The sequence below is a fragment of the Scyliorhinus torazame genome, chromosome 4 (assembly GCF_047496885.1).
Source record: "Scyliorhinus torazame isolate Kashiwa2021f chromosome 4, sScyTor2.1, whole genome shotgun sequence".
NCBI classification, from domain to species: domain Eukaryota; kingdom Metazoa; phylum Chordata; class Chondrichthyes; order Carcharhiniformes; family Scyliorhinidae; genus Scyliorhinus; species Scyliorhinus torazame.
The window spans coordinates 275,603,893-275,628,052 of NC_092710.1; the positions used below are offsets into that span (position 1 = coordinate 275,603,893).

Below are 24,160 nucleotides of genomic sequence, written 5' to 3' on the forward strand. Positions count from 1 at the left end.
AGAATCTCGCCCAGGAAGACAGATTATTGATAGATAAGGGAGTCGAGGGTTATTTGAGCCCGGCAGCAAAGTGGAGTTAAGGGTGCAGTCTGATTAACTGTGATCTTATTGAATAATGGAACAAGCTCATAAATAGTCTACTCCTGTTCCTCTTTCTTCTGTTCTTATTGCAGGTACTTTGAGAAAACTAATTTGGAATAAGAAATGGTTTGGAATGTAGATTAGTTCACAACTCCAATTTTATTAAACAAAACCAACACATAAATAAGCATTTGTTAATAATATGCCTCTGTGTACACACAACAAATGGTAGTTACTATACATATTGCACAGATAGCTGCTACAGGTTTGCTACATAGACAACAAAAAGTACATTCACAAGTCACAAAAGTACTGAGAAGATTCAAGTGTAGAGGATGATATTCTTGCCATTCAATGCAGTTTTGTACAGAGCATTTCTAAGAGTAAGTCATTCATATTCACTTTGCCCAGGACTGGCCTGAAAAAAAGCTCCGCGACAGAAGTGGCGCTGACCATTCTGAGAGTGGAGAGAATCAGTAGAATTCGAGCAAACCTCGCCTGATCTCCATTGTTCACCATGCTGACGAATTCATTCAGGGTGTGCTGGGCCTCTTGTTGCAGGGCCAGGATGTACTGAGGCATCCTTAAACTAGGAACATCTGTAATACAGGATAATGAAGGGTTATGCATTATTAATATGGAAGGAATTAGATACATTCACAGATACTCCTGTGTTATGTTCTGAACGTCTCTGTGGTTTAAATTAGTTTCCTGTGACAGCACTAGTGGGCAGTATTGTATGGGTTTATACTCCCTGCTCAATATTCAATTCAGCTAAAGTCAGTGGGAGTGAAATTCAAGTGTGGCGTACAAAAGGCAGCTGATGCGTGATGTGATAATGCCACATCCAAGGTGATTTTTACCCCATGTACAGTAAACGTAAAATCTTTTTTTGCTTCCTTTATTGCAATTCTATTTAATTGCTGATAACCTGGCCGAGTTTGGCAATTCAACATATCAGCAGTCATCACCATGAATCCACATTCTTTCATTAAGCAATCCGTACTTCCTGACCTTCAAGTAAATTTAATTGTGCTAGTTGAAAATTTATTTAGTTCAAGTCCAATTTAAAACTATGACATAAAATATATTTGTTCAAATATTTCACGTTAGAAATGTTAAAGAAACGATTTATAAAGATAACTGGGTAAGCACGGGACGGGCCAACACCATCAAGAAAAGATATCAAGCAGAGACTAGCTGCATCACCACAAGCAATGAGTGAGAAAAGTAAAGATCCCGACACCTCAAGCTATTCTCCTGAATTCCTCTGAAGCTGGAGCATTAGCAAAGACTGACCCTGAATCGCCGGACTGACCACATTTCACTATATGAATAGTGCATAAGTTGGAATAGAATCTAACAAAGAGAGGAGAAAAATACAAAGCAGAATGGGAAAAAAAGGTGTTTCTAGTTGGACCAGGCTGTGATATTTTTCTTCACCCCCCCCCCCCCCCACAACCTTGTAAAGTATGGTATCAACCTTAAAGAATGTTTTTAAAAAGTCAATTGCTGAGTGTTTCTTGACATGATGGAGTAGAAATTTATTTGTGGCATTTTTAATCAATTGATTAATATAAGAACATAAGAATTCAAGAACTAGGAGCAGGAGTAGACCATCTGGCCCCTCGAGCCTGCTCCGCCATTCAATGAGAGCATGGCTGATCTTTTGTGGACTTTCCGGCTCGAGCACCATTACCCTTAATCCCTTTAGTCTTCAAAAAAATATCTATCTTTATCGTAGAACCATTTAATGAAGGAGCCTCAACTGCTCCACTGGGCAAGGAATTCCATAGATTCACAACCCTTTGGGTGAAGAAGTTCCTCCGAAACTCAGTTCTACTTCCCCTTATTTTGAGGCTATGCCCCCTAGTTCTGCTTTCACCCACCAGTGGAAACAACCTGCCTGCATCTATCCTATCTATTCCCTTCATAACTTTATATGTTTCAATAAGATCCCCCCTCATCCTTCTAAATTCCAACGAGTACAGTCCCAGTCTACTCAGCCTCTCCTCGTAATCCAACCCCTTCAGCTCTGGGATTCACCTAGTGAATCTCCGTACGTCCTTTCTCAGGTAAGGAGAACAAAACTGAACACAATACTCCAGGTGTGGCCTCACTAACACCTTATACAATTGCAGCATAACCTCCCTAGTCTTAAACTCCATCCCTCTAGCAATGAAGGACAAAATTCCATTTGCCTTCTTAATCACCTGTTGCACCTGTAAACCAACTTTTTGTGACTCATGCAGTAGCACACCCAGGTCTCTCTGCAAAGCAGCATATTTTAATATTTTATCATTTAAATAATAATCCCTTTTGCTGTTATTCCTACCAAAATGGATAACCTCACATTTGTCAATATTGTATTCCACCTGCCAGACCCTAGCCCATTCACTTAACCGATCCAAATCCCTCTCCAGACTTCCAGTATCCTCTGCACTTTTTGCTTTACCACTCATCTGAGTGTCGTCTGCAAACCTGGACACATTGCCCTTGGTCCCCAACTCCAAATCATCTATGTAAATTGTGAACAATTTTGGGCCCAACACTGATCCCTGAGGGACACCACTAGCTACTGATTGCCACCCAGAGAAACACCCATTAATCCCCACTCTTTGCTTTCTATTAATTAACTAATCCTCTATCCATGCTACTACTTTACCCTTAATGCCATGCATCTTTATCTTATGCAACAACCTTTTGTATGGAACCTTGTCAACGGCTTTCTGGAAATCCAGATATACCACATCCATTGGCTCCCCATTATCTACCGCACTGGTAATGTCCTCAGAAAATTCCACTAAATTAGTTCGGCACGACCTGCCCTTTATGAACCCATGCTGCGTCTGCCCAATGGGACAATTTCCATCCAGATGCCTCGCTATTTCTTCCTTGATGATAGATTCCAGCATCTTCCCTACTACCGAAGTTATGTCACTGGCCTATAATTACCCGCTTTCTGCCTACCTCCTTTTTTAAACAGTGGTGTCATGTTTGCTAATTTCCAATCCGCCAGGCCCGCCCCAGAGTCTGGTGAATTTTGGTAAATTATCACGCGTGCATTTGCAATTTCCCTAGCCATCTCTTTTAGCACTCTGGGATGCATTCCATCAGGGACAGGAGACTTGTCCACCTTTAGCCCCATTAGCTTGCCCATCACTGCCTCCTCAGTGATTACAACCATCTCAAGGTCCTCACCTGTCATAGCCTCATTTCTTCGGTCACTGGCATGTTATTTGTGTCTTCCACTGTGAAGACCGACCCAAAAACCTGTTCAGTTCCTCTGCCATTTCCTCATCTCCGATTATTAAATTTCCCTTCTCATCCTCTAATGGACCAATATTTACCTTAGCCACTCTTTTTTGTTTTATATATTTGTAGAAACTTTTACTATCTGTTTTTATATTCTGAGCAAGTTTACTCTCATATTCTATCTTACTCTTCTTTATAGCTTTTTTAGTAGCTTTCTGTTGCCCCCTAAAGATTTCCCAGTCCTCTAGTCTCCCACTAATCTTTGCCACTTTGTATGCTTTTTCCTTCAATTTGATACTCTCCCTTATTTCCTTAGATATCCACGGTCGATTTTCCCTCTTTCTACCGTCCTCCCTTTTTGTTGGTATAAACCTTTGCTGAGCACTGTGAAAAATCGCTTGGAAGGTTCTCCACTGATCCTCAACTGTTTCACCATAAAGTCTATGCTCCCAGTCTACCTTAGCTAGTTCTTCTCATCCCATTGTAATCTCCTTTGTTTAAGCTCAAAACACTAGTGTTAGATTTTACCTTCTCACTCTCCATCTGTATTTTAAATTCCACCATATTGTGATCGCTCCTTCCGAGACGATCCCTAACTATGAGATCCTGAATCAATCCCGTCTTATTACACAGGACCAGATGTAGGACCGCTTGTTCCCTCGTAGGTTCCATTACATACTGTTCTAGGAAACTATCGCGGATACATTCTATAAACTTCTCCTCAAGGCTGCCTTGACCGACCTGGTTAAACCAATCGACATGTAGATTAAAATCCCCCATGATAACTGCTGTACCATTTCTACATGCATCCGTTATTTCTTTGTTTATTACCTGCCCCACCATAATGTTACTATTTGGTGGCCTATAGACCACTCCTATCAGTGACTTTTTCGCCTTACTATTCCTGCTTTCCACCCAAATGGATTCAACCTTATCTTCCATAGCACCGATGTCATCCCTTACTATTGCCCGGATGTCATCCTTAAATAACAGAGCGACACCACCTCCCTTACCATCCACTCTGTCCTCCCGAATAGTTTGATACCCTCGGATATTTGATATGTTTGAGTCAGCCTGCATGTGTAAAATGTGTTGATTTTAATATGATAGTGAGCATTGAAATTTCAAGTGAAAGCATTAATAACTTAAAAATACATAAAGGAATTTCTATATTTAAAATAACAAAATGAATTGGCAAGTGTATCTATCACCTAACATATCAATCCTACTTTAATGGTAAAAGCTTCCCACTTTCTAATCTTTCTTGTTTAAAAACATGTAGCACTTCTGCAAGTATCAGAGGATACTTTGTTTCGTACATATGAAGCAATTTTTAGAGAGCGAAAATTACTTCATTTTTCTTTCTGAATTTCTTCCCTTTCTGCTTCTCCATGAATTTCAAATCTCATATGTGTAATAATAATAATAATCGCTTATTGTCACAAGTAGGCTTCAATTAAGTTACTGTGAAAAGCCCCTAGTCGGCACATTCCGGTGCCTGTTCGGGGAGGCCGGTATGGGAATTGAACCCGCGCCGCTAGCCTTCTTCTGCATTATAAGCCATCTGTTTAGCCCACTGGGCTAAACCAGCCCCTATTATGTAAAAACGTCTCCACCATAGAATCATGGAATTATAGAATCATAGAATTTACAGTGCAGAAGGAGGCCATTCGACCCATCGATTCTGCACCGCCCCTTGGAAAGTGCACACTACTTAAGCACTACCTTCACCCTATCCCCATAGCCCAGTAACCCCACCTAACCTTTTGGACACTAAGGGGCAATTTTGCATGGCCAATCCACCTAACCTGCACACCTTTGGACTGTGGGAGGAAACCGGCACACCCGGAGGAAACCCATGCAGACATGGGGAGATAGTGCAAACTCCACACAGACAGTCACCCAAGGCCAGAATTGAACCCAGAGCTGTGAAGCAACAGTACTAACCACTGTGCCACCGAGCCACCCATGAATGACTGATCAGCATGTGTATGGTGGAGACGAAGATCATTTTTCTCTTCTTGCTCCACTGGAAACACAGTAGGAAGTGGACAAACTTGTATCACATTTCTTGGTTGTATAATATATTTGTGTTGCAGCTTACAATTCTCCTCCTGCCTTAGGTTATTCATTTTAAGGTTTTCTTTATTAATAAGAAAGTAATTTCCAAATTACTTACTCTTTCATCATTACACCCCACGCTTCTAAGTTGAAGTGTAAGGATGTTCAGGTTAAAAAAAGTTAATGTGGGCTTGGGAAAACGGTAGAGAGTCACATGACGGTAGGTATATGTAGAGAGAATCTGAGAGAAGTTAGGATGGAAATAACAATTAGACAAGGCTACATCTTGGTGATTTGTATTGGTTCATTGTAAAACAAGTGGAAGGGAAGATTCTATTTTTGAAATGGCCACTTCCAGCGAGTACATGGCAGATCCTATGGGAAAGTCCACTCTATGAATGAACAGAACAAACATTCCCTTCAGAAGGAACAGGATAATCCCATGGTATCAATTCAAAGAAGGTGGATGGAGGGTAGCACAGTAATTAGCACTGTTGCTTCACAGCTCCAGTGTCCCGAGTTTGATTCCTGCTTGGGTCACTGTCTGTGTGGAGTCTGCATGTTCTCCCTGTGTCTGCTTGGGTTTCCTCCGGGTGCTCCGGTTTCCTCCCACAAGTCCTGAAAGACGTGCTTGTTAGGTAAATTGGACATTCTGAATTCTCCCTCTTTGTACCCGAACAGGCGCCGGAGTGTGACGACTGGGGGGTTTTCACAGTAACTTCACTGCAGTATTAATGTAAGCCCACTTGTGGCACCAATAATGATTTTTTTTTTAAAGTACTACAATTTCAATTCCGAACAAACAAAGTCAGCCCAAAGCAACTGAGATTGTCACTCCTCCGAATGGAAAAAGAATGAGATCTGGAAGAGTCTTAAATAATAATAATCACTTATTGTCACAAGTAGGCTTCAATGAAGTTATTGTGAAAAGCCCCTAGTGCTACAATCCATATGAATTTGTAAAGTCAAAGACGTGTAAGGGAGAAGGGGTAGCATGAAAATACTATATTGTAAATATATTTGGGTAAAGATGTAGGGGGAGTTGTAATATAAGGGTGTTCAGGTTAGTAATGGTTATTTGATTTTAACTATCTTCCAAAAGGTTTAATTTAAATGGATAAGTCATTGCAGGAGACCTAAAATCCATGGTGTGCTCCTCCTGCTCCATGTGGGAAGCTGGGGACATTTCCAGTGCCTCGGGCCCGCCTGTGTGCATACAGTGTCTCCAGCTGCAGCTCTTAGAAGCATGGAATTTGTAGCAGAAGTGGCAGCTAGGGACACTATGGAGGATCCATATAGAGTGGTGGCCACACTGCAGCTAAGACTCCACCATTGCACGAATGAGTATTCAGTGAGCTTATAAACTCAGCAAGTCACACAGTAGAGTTCAGTTTTAACAACACCATGTATACAGTGTCAGTTGTGGGTCCGTGGAGGGAACTCTTGCCTTTGAGTCAGAAGGCCATGGATTCAAGTCCCACTCCAGAGACTTGAGCTCAAAATCCCAGCTAATATTCCCGAGAAGTGCTGCACTGTTAGAGGTGCTGTCTTTCAGGCTAAAACCACCAGGGACATCGGGACTGGGTCTGGGGGTGGTAGAACCAGTACAAACTGGATGGGTTACACCTGGGCGGGGCTGGAACTAACGTCCTAGCCGGACTATTTTCTAGAGCAGTTAAACTAAAATGGCAGGGGAATGGAAAGCTATGCAAAGAGTCAGAGGAGGGGGAAAATCAACAAGGTCAAGAGAGGAGAATAAGAAAAGTCAGAGGCAGAGAAATCAAGGACCAGAATCAAATAGGGCCACAGTGAAAAATAATGGGAATGGAACAAAGAATGTTAAAAAGACAAGCCTTAAGGCTTTGTGCCTTAATGCTTGGAGCATTTGCAATAAAGTGCATTAATTAATCAGCAACAGTTGTAAACGAGTACGATATAGTCGGGATTACAGAGACATTGCTGCAGGGTGACCAGGGATAGGAACTGAAAATCCAGGGATATTCAATATTTAGGAAGGACAGACAAAAAAGAAAAGGTAGTGGAGTTACATTGCTGGTTAAAGAGGAAACTAACAAAATAGTGAGGAAGGATGTTAGCTCCAATGATGTGGAATCTGTATGGGTAGAGCTGAGAAACACCAAGGGGCAACAAACTTTAGTGGGGGTTTTGTTAAGTGAATTGGACATTCTGAATTCTCCCTCAGTGTACCCGAACAGGTGCCGGAGTGTGGCGACTAGGGGATTTTGCAGTAACTTCATTGCAGTGTTAATGTAAGCCTACTTGTGACAATAATAAAGATTATTAGATTATTATTATATAGGCCCCCATACTGTCATGGTGATGTTGGAAATGGCACTAAACAGGAAATTAGAGATGTGATAAAGAAACATTTGTAATTATGGATGACTTTAATCTGTATATAGATTGGACAAATCAAATTGGTAACAATTCCATAAAGGACAAAATCTTGCAGTGTGTATGGAATGGTTTTCTGGACTAACAGGTTGAAGAGCCAACTGGAAAACAGCCATCCTAGACTGGGTATTGTGCAATGAGAAAGGAATAATTTGCAATCTAGTTATGACCATAATATGACAGAATTTTTCATCAAGATGGAGAGTGGCATAGTTGATTCTGAGACTCAGGTCCTGGATCTAAATAAACAAAACTACGATGGTATGAGTCGTGAGTGGTCTATGATGGATTGAGGAACTTTACTAAAGGGATGACAGTGAATAGACAATGGCAAGCATTCAAGGAGCACGTGGATGAAGTGCAACAATTGTTCATTCCTGTCTGGCGTAAAAATCAAACAGGAAAGGCAGCCAAACCATGGCTTACAAAGGAAATTTGCAACAGTATCAGATCCAAGGAAGAGGCATAAAAATTGGCCAGAACAAAATACAGACCTGAGGATTGGGACCAGTTTAGAATTCAGTAAAAGAGGACAAAGGGATAGATTAAGAAGTGGAAAAAAGAATACAAGAGTAAGTTTGCAGGGAACATAAAATCTGACTGTAAATGTTTCTATAGGTATGTGAAGAGAGCAAGATTGGTGGAGACAAATGTAGGTCCCTTACAGTCAGAAACAGGGGTATTTATAATGGGGAACAAATAAATGGCTGCGACTAAATACATACTTTGGTTCTCTCCTCACATAGAAGAACACAAATAATGTGCCAGAAATGGTGGGGAACATAGTGAGAGGGAGGAACTGAAGGAAGTCAGTATTGGTAGGGAAATGTGGTTGGGGAGATTGATGGGATTGAAGGTCGATTAATCCCCAGGGCCTGATAATCTACATCCCAGAGTACTTAAGGAAGCAGCCTGAGAAATAGTGGATGCATTGGTGTTTATCTTCCAAGATTCTGTACTCTGGAACATTTCCTATGGACTGGAGGATGGCTAATGTAACCGCACTATTTAAAAAGAGAAGTGGAGAGAAAACAGGGTAGTATAGACCAGTCAGCCTGATGTTCATAGTGGGTAAAATACTGGAGTCCATAATAAGAGATTTCATACTAGAGCACTTGGAAAACAGTGGCAGGATCGGCATTGATTTGCAAAAGGGAAATCATGCTTGACAAATCTATTGGAATTCTTTAAAGATGTAACTGGTAGAGTCCATGAGGGGGAGCTAGTGGATGTGGTTTATTTGGACTTTCAGAAGGGTCCCGACAAGGTCCCACATAAGAGATTAGCGTGTACAATTAAAGCACATGGGATTGGGGGTAGTGTATTGAGATGGATAGAAAACTAGTTGGCAAACAGGAAAAAAAGAATAGTAATAAACAGAGTTTTCTCTGAACAAGGCCAGCAGCGCAGGTTCCATTCCCGTACCAGCTTACCCAAACAGGTGCCGGAATGTGGCGACTAGGGGCTTTTCCCAGTAACTTCATACTTTCAACAATAAAAGGTTATTATTATTATTATTATTATTATTAAGTTGCAGGCAGTGGCGTAGTGGTATTGTCACTGGACTAATAATCCAGAGACCCAGAGTAAGGATCTGGGAGGTTCAAATCCCACCAGAGCAATTGGGTGGAATTTGAATTCAATGAAAAATCTGGAATTGAAAGTCAAATAATGATCATGAAACCATTGTCAATTGTTGTGGAAACCTATGTGATTCACTAATGTCCTTTAGGGAAGGAAATCTGCCATCCTTTTTTAAAATAAATTTAGAGTATCAAATTCCTTTTTTTCCAATTAAAGGGCAATTTAGTGTAGCTAATCCACCTATCCTGCACATCTTTTGGTTGTGGGGATGAGATCCACACAAATACGGGGAGAATGTAAAAACTCCACACGGATAGTGACACGGGGCCGGGATCAAACCCGGGTTCTGGCCGCATGAGGCAGCAGTGCTAACCACTGCGCCACCATACGCTCTGGAAACCTGCCATCCTTACTTGGTCTGGCCTACATGCGACTCCAGACCCACAGCAATGTGGTCGATTCTCAAATCCCTCAGGGATGGGTAATAAATGCTGGCCCAGCCTCCGATGCTAACTTCCCAAGAAAGAATAAAAAACACCAGCAGTTCATAATAAATGTTAATGATTTAGTTGAGGGAACTAAATGTAATATCTCCTAATTTGCAGGTGACACAAAGCTTTGTGGGAGGGTGAACTGTGGGAAGGATGCAGAGATGCTTCAGCATGATTTGGACAAGTTGAGTGAGTGGGAAAATGCATGGCAGATGCAGTATAATTTGGATAAATGTGAGGTTATCCACTTTTGTAGCAATAACAGAAAGGCAGATTATTATCTAAATGGCTATAAATTCAGAGTGGGAAATGTGCAATGAGAGACCTGGGTGTCCTCGTACACCAGTCGCTGAAGGTAAGCATGCAGGTGCAGCAGGTTGTGAAGAAGGCATATGGTATGTTGGCCTCCATAGTGAGAGGATTCGAGTACAGAGCAGGAATGCCTTACTGCAGTTATACAGGACCTTGGTAAGACCACACCTGGAATATTGTGTGCAGTTTGATCTCCTTTTCTGAGGAAGGAATTTTTTGCTGTGGAGGGAATGCAGCAAAGTTTTACCAAATTAATTCCTGGGATGACAAAACTGACATAAGGACAAATTGGATCTCAGGATTATATTCGCTGGAGTTTAGAAGAATGAGGGAGGATCTCATACAATTCTAACAGGACTAGATAGGGTAGATACAGGAAGGGTGTTCCCGATGGCAGGGGAGTCAAGAACCAGGGTCATAGTCTGAGGTTATGGGGTAAACATTTAGGATTAGGATGAGGAGAAATCTTCACCCAGAGAGTGGTGAGCCTGTAAAAGTTTCTGCCACAGAAAGCAGTTGAGGCCAAAACATTGTATGTTTTCAAGAAGGAGTCAGATAGAGCTCTTAGGACCAAAGGGATCAAAGGATATGGGGGGGAAGCGGGAATAGGTTAGAACATAAGAACTAGGAGCAGGAGTAGGCCATCTGGCCGCGCAAACCTGCTCCGCCATTCAATGAGATCATGGCAGATTTTTTGTGGACTCAGCTCCACTTTCCGGCCCGAACACCATAACCCTTAATCCCTTTATTCTTCAAAAAACTATCTATCTTTATCTTAAAAACATTTAATGAAGGAGCCTCTACTGCTTCACTGGGCAAGGAATTCCATAGATTCACAACCCTTTGGGTGAAGAAGTTCCTCCTAAACTCAGTCCTAAATCTACTTCCCCTTATTTTGAGGCTATGCCCCCTAGTTCTGCTTTCACGCGCCAGTGGAAACAACCTGCCCGTATCTATCCTTTCTATTCCCTTCATAATTTTATATGTTTCTATAATATCCCCCCTCATCCTTCTAAATTCCAACGAGTACAGTCCCAGTCTACTCAACCTCTCCTCGTAATCCAACCCCTTCAGCTCTGGGATTCACCTAGTGAATCTCCTCTGCACACCCTCCAGTGCCACTACGTCCTATCTCAAGTAAGGAGACCAAAACTGAACACAATACTCCAGATGTGGCCTCACTAACACCTTATACAATTGCAGCATAACCTCCCTAGTCTTAAACTCCATCCCACTAGCAATGAAGGACAAAATTCCATTTGCCTTCTTAATCACCTGTTGCACCTGTAAACCAACTTTTTGCGACTCATACACTAGCACACCCAGGTCTCTCTGCACAGCAGCATGACTTAATATTTTATCATTTAAATAATAATCCCTTTTGCTGTTATTCCTACCAAAATGGATAACCTCACATTTGTCAACATTGTATTCCATCTGCCAGACCCTAGCCCATTCACTTAACCTATCCAAATCCCTCTGTAGACTTCCGGTATCCTCTGCACTTTTTGCTTCACCACTCATCCTAGTGTCGTCTGCAAACTTGGGCACATTGCCCTTGGTCCCTAACTCCAAATCATCTATGTAAATTGTGAACAATTGTGGGCCCAACTCTGATCCCTGAAGGACACCACTAGCTACTGATTGCCAACCAGAGAAACACCCATGAATCCCCACTCTTTGTTTTCTATTAATTAACCAATGCGACTACTTTACCTTTAATGCCATGCATCTTTATCTTATGCAGCAACCTTTTTTGTGGCACCTTGTCAAAGGCTTTCTGAAAATCCAGATATACCACATCCATTGGCTCCCCGTTATCCACCACACTGGTAATGTCCTCATGAAATTCCACTAAATTAGTTCGGCATGACCTGCCCTTTATGAACCCATGCTGCGTCTGCCCAATGGGACAATTTCCATCCAGATGCCTCGCTATTTCTTCCTTGATGATAGATTCCAGCATCTTCCCTGCTACCGAAGTTAAGCTCACTGGCCTATAATTACCCGCTTTCTGCCTACCTCCTTTTTTAAACAGTGGTGTCACGTTTGCTAATTTACAATCCGCCGGGACCACCCCAGAGTCTCGTGAATTTTTGTAAATTATCATTAGTGCTTTTGCAATTTCCCTAGCCATCTCTTTTAGCACTCTGGGATGCAGTCCATCTGGGCCAGGAGACTTGTCTACCTTTAGCCCCATAGCTTGCCCATCACTACCTCCTTAGAAATAACAATCCTCTCAAGGTCCTCACCTGTCATAGCCTCATTTCTATCAGTCACTGGCATGTTATTTGTGTCTTCCACTGTGAAGACCGAGCCAAAAAACCTGTTCAGCTCCTCAGCCATTTCCTCATCTCCCATTATTAAATCTCCCTTCTCATCCTCTAAAGGACCAATATTTACCTTATCCACTCTTTTTTGTTTTATATATTTGTAGAAACATTTACCATCTGTTTTTATATTCTGAGCAAGTTTACTCTCATAATCTATCTTACTCTTCTTTATAGCTTTTTTAGTAGCTTTCTGTTGCCCCCTAAAGATTTCCCAGTCCTCTAGTCTCCCACTAATCTTTGCCACTTTGTATGCTTTTTCCTTCAATTTGATACTCTTCCTTATTTCCTTAGATATCCATGGTCGATTTTCCCTCTTTCTACCGTCCTTCCTTTTTGTTGGTATAAATCTTTGCTGAGCACTGTGAAAAATCGCTTGGAAGGTTCTCCACTGGTCCTCAACTGTTTCATCATAAAGCCTTTGCTCCCAGTCTACCTTTGCTATTTCTTCTCTAATCCCATTGTAATCTTCTTTGTTTAAGCTCAAAACACTAGTGTTTGATTTTACCTTCTCTCCCTCCATCTGTATTTTAAATTCCACCATATTGTGATCGCTCCTTCCGAGAGGATCCCTAACTATGAGATCATGAATCAATCCTGTCTCATTACACAGGACCAAATCTAGGACCGCTTGTTCCCTCGTAGGTTCCATTACATACTTTCTAGGAAACTATCGCGGATACATTCTATAAACTCCTCCTCAAGGCTGCCTTGACCGACCTGGTTAAACCAATCGACATGTAGATTAAAATCCCCCATGATAACTGCTGTATCATTTCTACATGCACCCGTTATTTCTTTGTTTATTGCCTGCCCCACCATAATGTTACTATTTGGTGGCCTATAGACTACTCCTATCAGTGACTTTTTCACCTTACTATTCCTGATTTCCACCCAAATGGATTCAACCTTATCCTCCATAGCACCGATGTCATCCCTTACTATTGCCCGGATGTCAACCTTAAATAACAGAGCTACACCACCTCCCTTACCATCCACTCTGTCCTTCCGAATAGTTTGATACCCTCAGATATTTAACTACCAGTTGTGACCATCCTTTAACCATATTTCAGTAATGGCCACTAAATCATAGTCATTCACGATGATTTGCGCCATCAACTCATTTGCTTTATTCCGAATACTACGAGCATTCAGGTAAAGTACATTAATGTAGGCTTTTTTTATCACTGTTTTGAATCTTAACACCTCGATCAGTAACCTCTCCTAAGTTATATTTCCTCTTAACCTTTCTCCTAATTTTCCTTGTCGTTGAACCCATATCTTCATGTAACAACCTGCCACGTCGCTTACCATTAATGTTTTTACTTCCCGTTTTATTCTTTTCAGTATTACTGGGCCTATTCACTGAGCTCCCCTCAGTCACGGTACCTTGTACTGTCGCCGTTTTTGATTTTTGACTATGGCTTCACTGCCTTACACTTATCCTATCTATCCTGACATTCCTACTCTGACTAGCTCATGGCACTGGTAGCAATGCTGAGATTACTACCTTTGAGATCCAACTTTTTAGTTTAACTCTTAACTCCCTGAATTCAGCTTGTAGGACCTCGTCCCATTTTTTACCTATATCGTTGGTGCCTATGTGCACCACGACAGCTGGCTGTTCACGCTACCCCCCAGAATGTCCTGCAGCCGCTCCGAGACATCCTTTACCCTTGCACCAGGGAGGCAACATACCATCCTGGAGTCTCGATTTCGTCCGCAGAACCGCCTGTCTATTCGCCTTACGATTTGAGTCCCCTATCACTATAGCCCTGCCATTCTTCTTCCTGCCCAGCTGCGCAGCAGAGCCAGCCACGGTGCCATGAACCTGGCTGCTGCTGCCTTCCCCTGGTGAGCCATCTCCCTCAACAGTATCCAAAGCGGTCTCTCTGTTTTGCAGGGAGATGACCGCAGGGGACACCTGCACTGCCTTCCTACTCTTGCTCTGTCTTTTGGTCACCCATTTTCTATCTCCCTCAGTAACTTTCACCTGTGGTGTGACCAACTCGCTAAACGTGCTATCCATGACATCCTCAGCATCGCGGATGCTCCAAAGTCAGTCCATCCACAGTTCCAGAGCCATCAAACGGTGTAACAGGAGCTGCAACTGGACACACTTCTTGCACGTGAAGGAGCCAGGGACAGTGGATGTGTTCCTGAGCTCCCACATCGTACACGAGGAGCATGACACGGGTCTGGGATCTTCTGCCATGTCTTAAACCTCAGGTAAACTTATACAACTACAATTCCAAATAACCAAGGAAAAAATAAATAAATTAGACAATGAAAAGAAAAACTACTCACCAGTCACTTACCAGGGATAAAAAGCACCTCCTCCCCCCAAGCTTCGAATTCCCACCTAGATTCAAATTCCCAAACTCACTCTTGGTTGTGTCTCACTCTGGCTGTGTCTTCTCTGGCTCACTGTGAGAACTCTGATTCGATTATCAGCCTTGACCATAATGAATGGCGGAGGAGGCTGAAAGGGCTGAATGGCCTACACCTGCTCCTATTTTCCATGTTGATTATATGTCAGTGAGGAAGGTAACATGTTTTTAACCATGTTTTCTTTTAAACTTTCTTTTAAAATTTAAAGGAAGTAGGGGCGCATATTGTAGATGCCCGAACTATAATCTTTCACAGAGTTTTCTAGATTCATGATTAATCCCTCTGGAGTGGAAAATTGCACATGTCGCTCCACTTTTTCAGAAGGTTAAAAGGGATAAACCAGTGAATTACAGAGTGGTTAGCCTAACATCTGTCACTTGGAAACTACTGGAGTCTATAGTCAGGGTTGGGGTAACTGAATACCTTGAAAAATGTTGGTCAATCAGGGAGAGCCTGCATGGATTCATGAAGTACGGTCATACCTGACTAGTCTTGTTGAGTTTTTGAAGAGATGACTAAGGTAATGGGCAGAGGAATGTCGATGGATGTTATTTATATGGACTTCCAGAGGCATTTTGATAAAGTCCCACATAAGAAACTGTTAACAAAGGTGGAAGTTGAGGGTTAAAGTTCTAAATTGGGGCAAGGCCAATTTTACTAAGCCAAGGAGTGATTTAGCAAAAGTGGACTGGGAACAGCTACTTGAAGGTAAATCAGGGTCAGAGCGATGGAAGACATTCAACATCCTGGGGGTTACCATTGATCAGAAACTGAACTGGACTAGCCACATTAATACTGTGGCTACCAGGACATGGCAAAGGCTAAAAATCCTACGGTGAGTAAATCACCTCCTCACCCCTCAAAGCCAGTCACCCAGTTAGAAAGCACAAGTCAGGAGTGTAATGGAATACTCTCCACTTGCCTGGATGAGTGCAGCTCCAACAACATTGAAGAAGCTCGACACCATCCAGGACAAAGCAGCCCTTCCACAAACATTCAAACCCTCCACCACCTACGAACAGTGGCAGCCATGTGTACCATCTACAAGATGCACTGCAGTAACTCACCAAGGTTCCCTAGACACCACACTCCAAACCCATGACCGCTACCATCTAGAAGGACAAGAACAGAAGTTACCTGGAGGTTCCCCTCCAAGTCACTCACCACCGTGACTTGGAAATATATCGCTGCCCCTTCACTGTCGCTAGGTCAACATCATGGAACTCCCTCCCTAACAGCACAGTGGGTGTACCGACACCTCAGGGACTGCAGCAGTTCAAGAAGGCAACTCACCACCACCTTCTGAAGGGAAACTAGGGATGGTCAATAAATATTGGCCGAGCCAACGACGCCCACATCCCATAAATTAATTTTTAAAATGGCTCGAAGGGTCGAATGGCCTACTCCTACTCTTAGTTTCTATGTGTAGAAAGATGAGGAGTGAAATCAAAAAGGAAATTAGGAAAACAAAGAGAGGGCATGAAAGAATATTGGCAGGCAAAATAAAGGAGAATCAAAGATGTTTTATCAATACATTAAGTGTGAGAGAATAACCCCTGGCTATGGCACTGAGAGAGTCGAGGAACTGGAGGGGGTTGGTGCGGGGTGGGGAGGAGCATAGGGTGTCGCTTTATGCGGATGACCTGCTGCTGTATGTGGCGGACCCGGTGGGAGGAATGCCAGAGGTAATGAGGATCCTTAGGGAATTCGGGGACTTTTCGGGGTACAAGCTCAATATGGGGAAGAGCGAGCTGTTCGTAGTTCGTAGCTAGGGGACCAGGAGAGGGGGATTGGTGAGCTCCCACTAAAAAGGGCGGAGAGGAGCTTCAAACATTTGGGGGTCCAGGTGGTCAGGAGCTGGGGGGCCCTGCATAGGCTTAACTTTACAAGGCTGGTGGAGCAAATGGAGGAGGAGTTCAAGAGGTGGGACGAGTTGCCGCTGTCCCTGGCGGGTAGGGTGCAGTCAATCAAAATGACGGTGCTCCCAATGTTTTTGTTCCTGTTCCAGTGCCTCCCCATGTTTATCCCGAAGGCTTTTTTCAGGCGGGTTAACAGGAGTATAATGGGGTTTGTGTGGGCGCGAGGGACTCCGAGGGTGAGAAGGGTGTTCCTGGAGCGGAGTAGAGATAGGGGGGGGCTGGCACTGCCCAAACTCTGTGGGTACTACTGGGCCGCCAATGCGACAATGGTGTGCAAGTGGGTGATGGAGGGGGAGGGGGCTGCATGGGAGAGGCTGGAGACGGCGTCCTGTGTGGGTACGAGTCTGGGGGCGCTGGCAACGGCGCCGCTGCCGCTCCCTCCAAGGAGGTATACCACGAGCCCGGTGGTGGTGGCGGCCCTCAAAATTTGGGGGCAGTGGAGGCGGCATAGTTGGGAAGTTAGGGCCTTGGCGGGGACCCCATTACGGGGGAACCACCGGTTCGCCCCAGGAAGAACAGGTGGAGGGTTTTCGGGGTGGCACAGGGCAGGCATACCAAAGTTGGGGGACCTGTTTGTGGACGGGAAGTTCGCGAGCTTGCGTGAGCTGGAGGAGAAGTACGGGCTCCCCCGGGGAACACCTTCAGGTACTTACAGGTAAGTGCGTTTGCCAGACGGCAGGTGGTGGAATTCCCGCGGCTACTGCCACACACAGTACAGGACAGGGTGCTCTCGGGGGGGGTGGGTGGGAGTGGGGAAGATCTCGGAAACTTACCAGGTGATGCAGGAGGAGGAGGAGGCCTCGGTGGTGGAGTTGAAAGGTAAGTGGGAGGAGGAGTTGGGAGAGGAGATCGAAGAGGGGATATGGGCAGATGCCCTAGGGAGGGTGAACTCTTCCTCTTCGTGCGCGAGGCTCAGCCTCATACAGTTTAAGGTGCTGCACAGGGCACACATGACCGGGACAAGGATGAGCAGGTTCTTTGTGGGTGAGGACAGGTGTGTTAGGTGCTCAGGGAGCCCAGCAAATCACACCAATATGTTCTGGGCATGCCCAGCGCTGGAGGAATTTTGGAAGGACGTAGCGAGGACGGTGTCGAGGGTGGTAGGATCCAGGGTCAAACTGGGCTGGGGGCTCGCAATATTTGGGGTGGCAGAGGAGCCGGGAGTGCAGGAGGCGAAAGAGGCCAGAATTCTGGCCTTTGCGTCCCTGGTAGCCCGGCGAAGGATTCTCCTTCAGTGGAAAGATATGAGGCCCCCAAGCGTGGAATCCTGCATCAGCGATATGGCAGGGTTCATTAAATTGGAGAGGGTGAAATTCGCCTTGAGAGGGTCGGTACAAGGGTTCTTTAGGCGGTGGCAACCGTTCTTAGACTTTCTGGCAGAACGATAGACATTGGTCAATGGCAGCAGCAGCTCGGGGGGGCTGGGGGGTTACTTTATTTTTGTTTACGTTATTTACACTGGAAGGGTCTGGGGGGTGTATACACCTGTTGTGTTAAGTCGGGGTGTTAATGTTAATTTATTATTTAGGTACGGGGGGGAGGGGTTTGGGGGGTTGCTTTTTTAGATTGTGTTTTGTACTTAACCCTGTTGGGTTCTTTTTTCTTTCTCATTTTGTTATTGATATTTTATGAAAACCTTTAATAAAATTTTTTTTTTTTTAAAGTGCGAGAGAATAATTAAGGAAAGAGTAGGACCCATAAAAGACCAAAAAAGTAGTTTATGTGTAGAGACACGGGATGTGGGTGTGGTTTTTAATAATACTTTGCGTCTGTCTTCACAAAACAGGGGGAAACACAGACATTCTAGTTAAGGTGTAGTTAAGAAGGAGTGTGCAGTATTGGATGTATAAACATAGGGAGAGAGGAAGTATTAAGGGGATTAATATCCTTGAATCATCGAATCTAGAATTTACAGTGCAGAAATAGGCCACTCGGCCCATCAAGTCTGCACAGGCCCATGGACAGATCACCCTATCTAAGCCCACACCTCCATCCTATCCCCGTAACCCCATCGAATCTTTTTGGACACCAAAGGCAATTTATCATGGCCAATCCACCTAACCTGCACAACTTTGGACTGTGGGAGGAAACCGGAGCACCCGGAGGAAACCCACCCAGACACGGGGAGAACGTGCAGACTCCTCACAGGCAGTGACCCAAGCCGGGAATCAAACCTGGGACCCTGGAGCTGGGAAGCAACTGTGGTAGCCACTGTGCTACCGTGCCGCCCTTGAACGTGGATAAATCAGCAGGGACAAATGAAATGTACCCCAGGTTGTTAAAAGAAGCCATGGAGGAAATTGGAGATGGTCTGACCATCATTATCCGACCTTTACTGGATACAGGTGAGGTTCCAGAGGATTAGGTATCTGCTAATGTTGAACCTTTGTTTAGAAATTGGAGATCAAATAATTACAGACCAGTCAGTCTGACCTTGGTAGTGGGTAAATTATTGGAATCAATTATGAGAGACCAGATAAACTGTCACTTCGAAAGGCACGGATTAATCAAAGACAGCCAGCATGGATTTGTTACTGGAAGGTCGTATCTGACCAATTTGATTGCATTTTTTGAGGACGCAACAAGGAAGATTGATGATGGTAGTGGCATTGATAGGGGCCGGAGCTGCGGGGACCACTCCGGTGCCAACCTAGCCCCAAGGAACATAAGAACATAAGAACTAGGAGCAGGAGTAGGCCATCTGGCCCCTCGAGCCTGCCCCGCCATGCAATGAGATCATGGCTGATCTTTTGTGGACTCAGCTCCACTCTCCGGCCCAAACACCATAACCCTTAATCCCTTTATTCTTCAAAAAACTATCTATCCTTATCTTAAAAACATTCAATGAAGGGGCCTCAACTGCTTCACTGGGCAAGGAATTCCATAGATTCACAACCCTTTGGGTGAAGAAGTTCCTCCTAAACTCAGTCCTAAGTCTACTTCCCCTTATTTTGGGGCTATGCCCCCTAGTTCTGCTTTCACCCGCCAGTGGAAACAACCTCACCGCATCTATCCTATCTATTACCTTCATAATTTTATATGTTTCTATAAGATCCCCCCACATCCTTCTAAATTCCAAAGAGTACAGTCACAGTCTACTCAACCTCTCCTCGTAATCCAACCCCCTCAACTCTGGGATTAACCTAGTGAATCTCCTCTTCACACCCTTCAGCACCAGTACGTTCTTTCTCAGGTAAGGAGACCAAAACTGAACACAGGTACGAAAGAAAAAATGCTGGAAAATCACAGCACGTCTGGCAGCATCTGTAGGGAGAGAAAAGAGCTAACGTTTTGAGTCCGAAGACTATTTGTCAAAGCTCCAGGTGTGGCCTCACTAACACCTTATACAATTGCAGCATAACCACCCTAGTTGTAAACTCCATCCCTCTAGCAATGAAGGACAAAACTCCATTTGCCTTCTGAATCACCTGTTGCACCTGTAAACCAACTTTTTGCGACTCATGCACTAGCACACCCAGGTCTCTCTGCACAGCAGCATGTTTTAATATTTTATCAATTAAATAATAATCCCTTTTGCTGTTATTCCTACAAAATTGGATAACCTCACATTTGTCAACATTGTATTCCATCTGCCAGACCCTAGCCCATTCACTTAACCTATCCAAATCCCTTTGCAGACTTCCGGTATCCTCTGCACGTTTTGCTTTACCACTCATCTTCGTGTCGTCTGCAAACTTGAAAACATTGCACTTGGTCCCCAACTCCAAATCATCTATGTAAATTGTGAACAATTGTGGGCCCAACACTGATCCCTGAGGGACACCACTAGCTACTGATTGCTGAAGGGGAGCATTCCACATTATCGGGGACCGTTGATGCTGGAACGGTTGGCACCTCTTTTCACACCGGCGTCGGAACCTGGCCGCGGGGTTGGAGAATCTCGGCCAGGGTCTATGTGGGTTTTAGCCAGGCTTTTGATAAGGTCCAACATGGCAGACTGGTTAAAGAAAAAGCCCATGTGATCTAGCAAACTAGCCACAAAATTGGCTCAGCACCAGGAAACAAAGGGTCATTGTTAATGGATGTTTTTGTGACTAGATGGCTGTTTGCAGTGGGGTTCCGCAGGGTTCAGTACCAGGTCCCTTGTTTTTTGCGGTATGTTTTAACTATATGGACCAAATGCTAGAAAGTGGAATTTGGCTAGGTGGCTGGTTTTTTGGCCAGTTCAAACATGATGGGACAAGTGGCCACTTTCTGTGTTGTAAACGTTCTATGTTTCTAGATTCTATGCTACCCAGAAGTACATTTTATGTGTTGATCACTGTTTGTGCGATGAAGAGCATCCTTGTATTAGTCCTAAATTTGCCTTTCTCTGGTTTGAACGTGTCTTTCCACTTATCCTAAAGTTATGGCCTAGTTTGAAATAATATTCCAGATTTATCTTTTTTATGTCATTTCCTTTTTAATATGGTTAGCACCTCCTTTAAAAGCTGAGAAGCCCAAGTTTGAACATTATTTCCAACACACTTCTTCTGGCTGGCCTCTCATGTTCTACCCTCTTTAAACATGGTCTCGGCCAAACCTCTGTTGCCCCTGTCATAGAATTTACAGTGCAGAAGGAGGCCATTCAGCCCATCGAGTCTGCACCGGCTCGTGGAAAGAGCACCCCACCCAAGGTCAACACCGCCACCCCATCCCCATAACCCAGTAACCCCACCCAACTCTAAGGACAATTTTTTTTTGGACACTAAGGGCAATTTATCATGGCCAATCCACCTAAGCCGCACATCTTTGGACTGTGGGAGGAAACCGGAGCACCCGGAGGAAACCCACGCACATACGGGGAGGATGTGCAGACTCCGCACAGACAGTGACCCAAGCCAGAATCGAACCTGGGACCCTGGAGCTGTGAAGCAATTGTGCTATCCACAAGGCTACCGTGCTGCCCCAAAATTGGTGTGTCCTCACACACCAAGCCTTGCTTACGCATCACTGCTGGTGATGATTTCAGAATTCTCATCCTGATGTTCCCCTCAATAGCCTCACCTCTCCACATCTCGGCAATCTCCTCCAGCCCTACAACCCACTGCGTTGGCTGCACTCTTCCTGTTCTGGCCTTTTCAGCATCCCTGGTTTTAATCACTCCACCATTGGTAGTCTTGCCTAGGCCTTAAACTTTGATATTCCATTCCTAAACCTCTCTGCCTCCCTTTCCTTCTTTATGACACTCCTTAAAACCTACCGCTTTGATCAACCATCGGCCCAAAATCCTCCTTATGTGACTCACTGACAAATTTTGTTTGATAATGCTCCTGTGAAGTGTCTTGGAAAGTTTTACTGTGGTAATGGTGCTATATAAATACGGGTTGTTGTTGCAGCTAATGTTGTAGCCAGAGAATAGTCTTATGGTTATTTTCTGAACTACTGCCAGGGCTTGAATGCTTCCGCTTGTCTAGTGGCAAGACCTGAACCTGGAAGTCAAGGTGTGGTCTAATGAGAGCACAATACAATCTCAGCATGGTTTCCTCTGATTTGGACTGCTTTGGTTATATGTCAGAAGTCAATTTGTACTGTTGTTGCAGATTATCATTAAAATTGCAGCATAGGAAAAGGCCAGTCAGCCCATTGTGCCAATTTGTAGCTGCTCCGTCTTCAGCTGAAGCTATCTACTGTACTTGCATTTTCCTGCTCTTTCCCTTTTTTTTATAGGTTGCCGGAGTTTGAATTTTAGCCTGTGTTAATGTTAAGCCCTTTGCCCTCTGGCCTCCACCAATGCCACTCTCAAGTCTGAGTGACTTTTCTTTACTCCACATGTTTTACCTACACAACAAGTTGCCAATTTGGCCACATCATGAGGTTTATCAGCATGCTGATGAAGGATGGTGATTAGTTGTGAACAGATGGGTCTGAACCCCTGCAGCACTTGCGGTGGCAAAATCAGGAACATTCTCAATTGTTCAGCAGAAGACCATCAGATCCAATACAACGTCCAAAGTTTGCAAGTTAGATGGATTGGCCAAGCTAAATTGGCCCTTAGTGTCCAAGAATGTGCAGGTTAGGTGGGGTTATGGAGATAGACCTGGGGATTGGGCCTAGGTAGAGTGCACTTTCGGAGGGTTGGTGCAGACTCGATGGGCCAAATGGCCTCCTTCTGCACTGTAGGGATTCTATGGTTCTAACTCTCCACAACTGTACAGAAATGAAAGAAATCTCTATTTTGTGAGGAGTAATAATTCAAAAACAAAATAAGTCAGCTTTGTTATTGAAATTCGGTTTCTTTCTTACCTGGATTGAAAAGGGTGATGCCTTTGAGATATGCATACTCTTTGGTGCTGACATCCATGCTCCAGAGTTTCATAAGAAATATCTTCACTCTTTGAACTTCCGCCAGAGTGGGGACATTCAAGGCTGCCTCCTGGTTCTGTCCGTCCATCACTTTCTGATTCAAGAGAATCTTTCTCAGCAAGCTGGGTGCCACAGCTTCAGCCACCTCAAAGTCTACTCTTTCCTGAGCTAAGCCCAGGACAAAGAGCGGAGTCCAGCAATTCTGCAGCAACAGGACCTGATCGCCTTCCGCTAGCTGGCAAAAGGAGGGCAAGTTTTTAATGAAATTCAAAGTCTTTAGCAGTACCTCCAAGGCCAGCCTGCAAGTATGTTCCGGCGTTTTGAGAACAACTCTCCTTCTAAACTCGCAGGAGCATCCAAGAGCTGAGGGGTGGTGGTGATGTCGATAGTGACAACAGCTTGATTCACTGGGATGATCTTTGTTGAGAATGCTGTAGAGTATGCTGCTGTGCGATCCCTGCCCACAGTGGCATTTATCAAAACTCACTGACTGGGATACACAAGCCATTTTTAACTGCCCGCAATCCTTCTGAATCTTATCTGCCTTCGCAGTCACTGAACTCTGCTTTTATAGGCTCTGAGTAACCCCTGCTGTAAAAGTACCTTGAACTTCAGTTGCCCTCGACTACCATTCAAAGACAAGCCAGGCGTGGCTGATTATTTCATTTTTCCCCCTATGTTGATTGGTTACCTGATTTCTCTGAATGGCAGGAATGGTGAGAGCTTTATCTCGGCGAGGTTAATAGAGGACATATTGTTGTTCACCACGTATACTGCTGTGAAGGAGACATCCGTACCTTGGTACCAATGACCCCCTCAGGCTGCCAACTAAGGTGATGTAATTTCTTTATAGTCAGGGGAGTTTTATCAAATTCTGGCTGTCCTTGAAAACAGCCAAGAACGCAACATGTTTATAGCTGTCAGTTCCATTTCCTTTTAAAGTAAATTATCTGGATGCCAATATTTGAAAGTTAAGATATAAACTCGAGCATGTGGCTGAAAATCTGTAGTGCCT

General features: G+C 44.1%; 1 protein-coding gene across 1 annotated transcript; it reads right to left on the reverse strand.

The window, feature by feature from the left end:
- Positions 1–221: 221 nt before the first annotated feature.
- On the reverse strand, positions 222–23,676 carry LOC140410954 (nuclear receptor subfamily 0 group B member 2-like). Its single transcript, XM_072499810.1, has 2 exons — positions 23,086–23,676; positions 222–680 (listed from the first exon to the last, which is right to left on the reverse strand). Exons 1-2 carry the CDS (start codon positions 23,651–23,653, stop codon positions 433–435), a joined length of 816 nt encoding a protein of 271 aa, XP_072355911.1. The 5' UTR covers positions 23,654–23,676; the 3' UTR covers positions 222–432.
- Between the last annotated feature and the right edge of the window lie 484 nt (positions 23,677–24,160).

Bases quoted from the DNA above. Each gene is read 5' to 3' on its own strand.
- LOC140410954 (XM_072499810.1), bottom strand. From the start codon at position 23,653: ATGGCTTGTGTATCCCAGTCAGTGAGTTTTGATAAATGCCACTGTGGG. The intron at 681-23,085 runs GTAAGAAAGAAA...CCTGTATTACAG, and splicing joins CATCACCCTTTTCAATCCAG to ATGTTCCTAGTTTAAGGATG.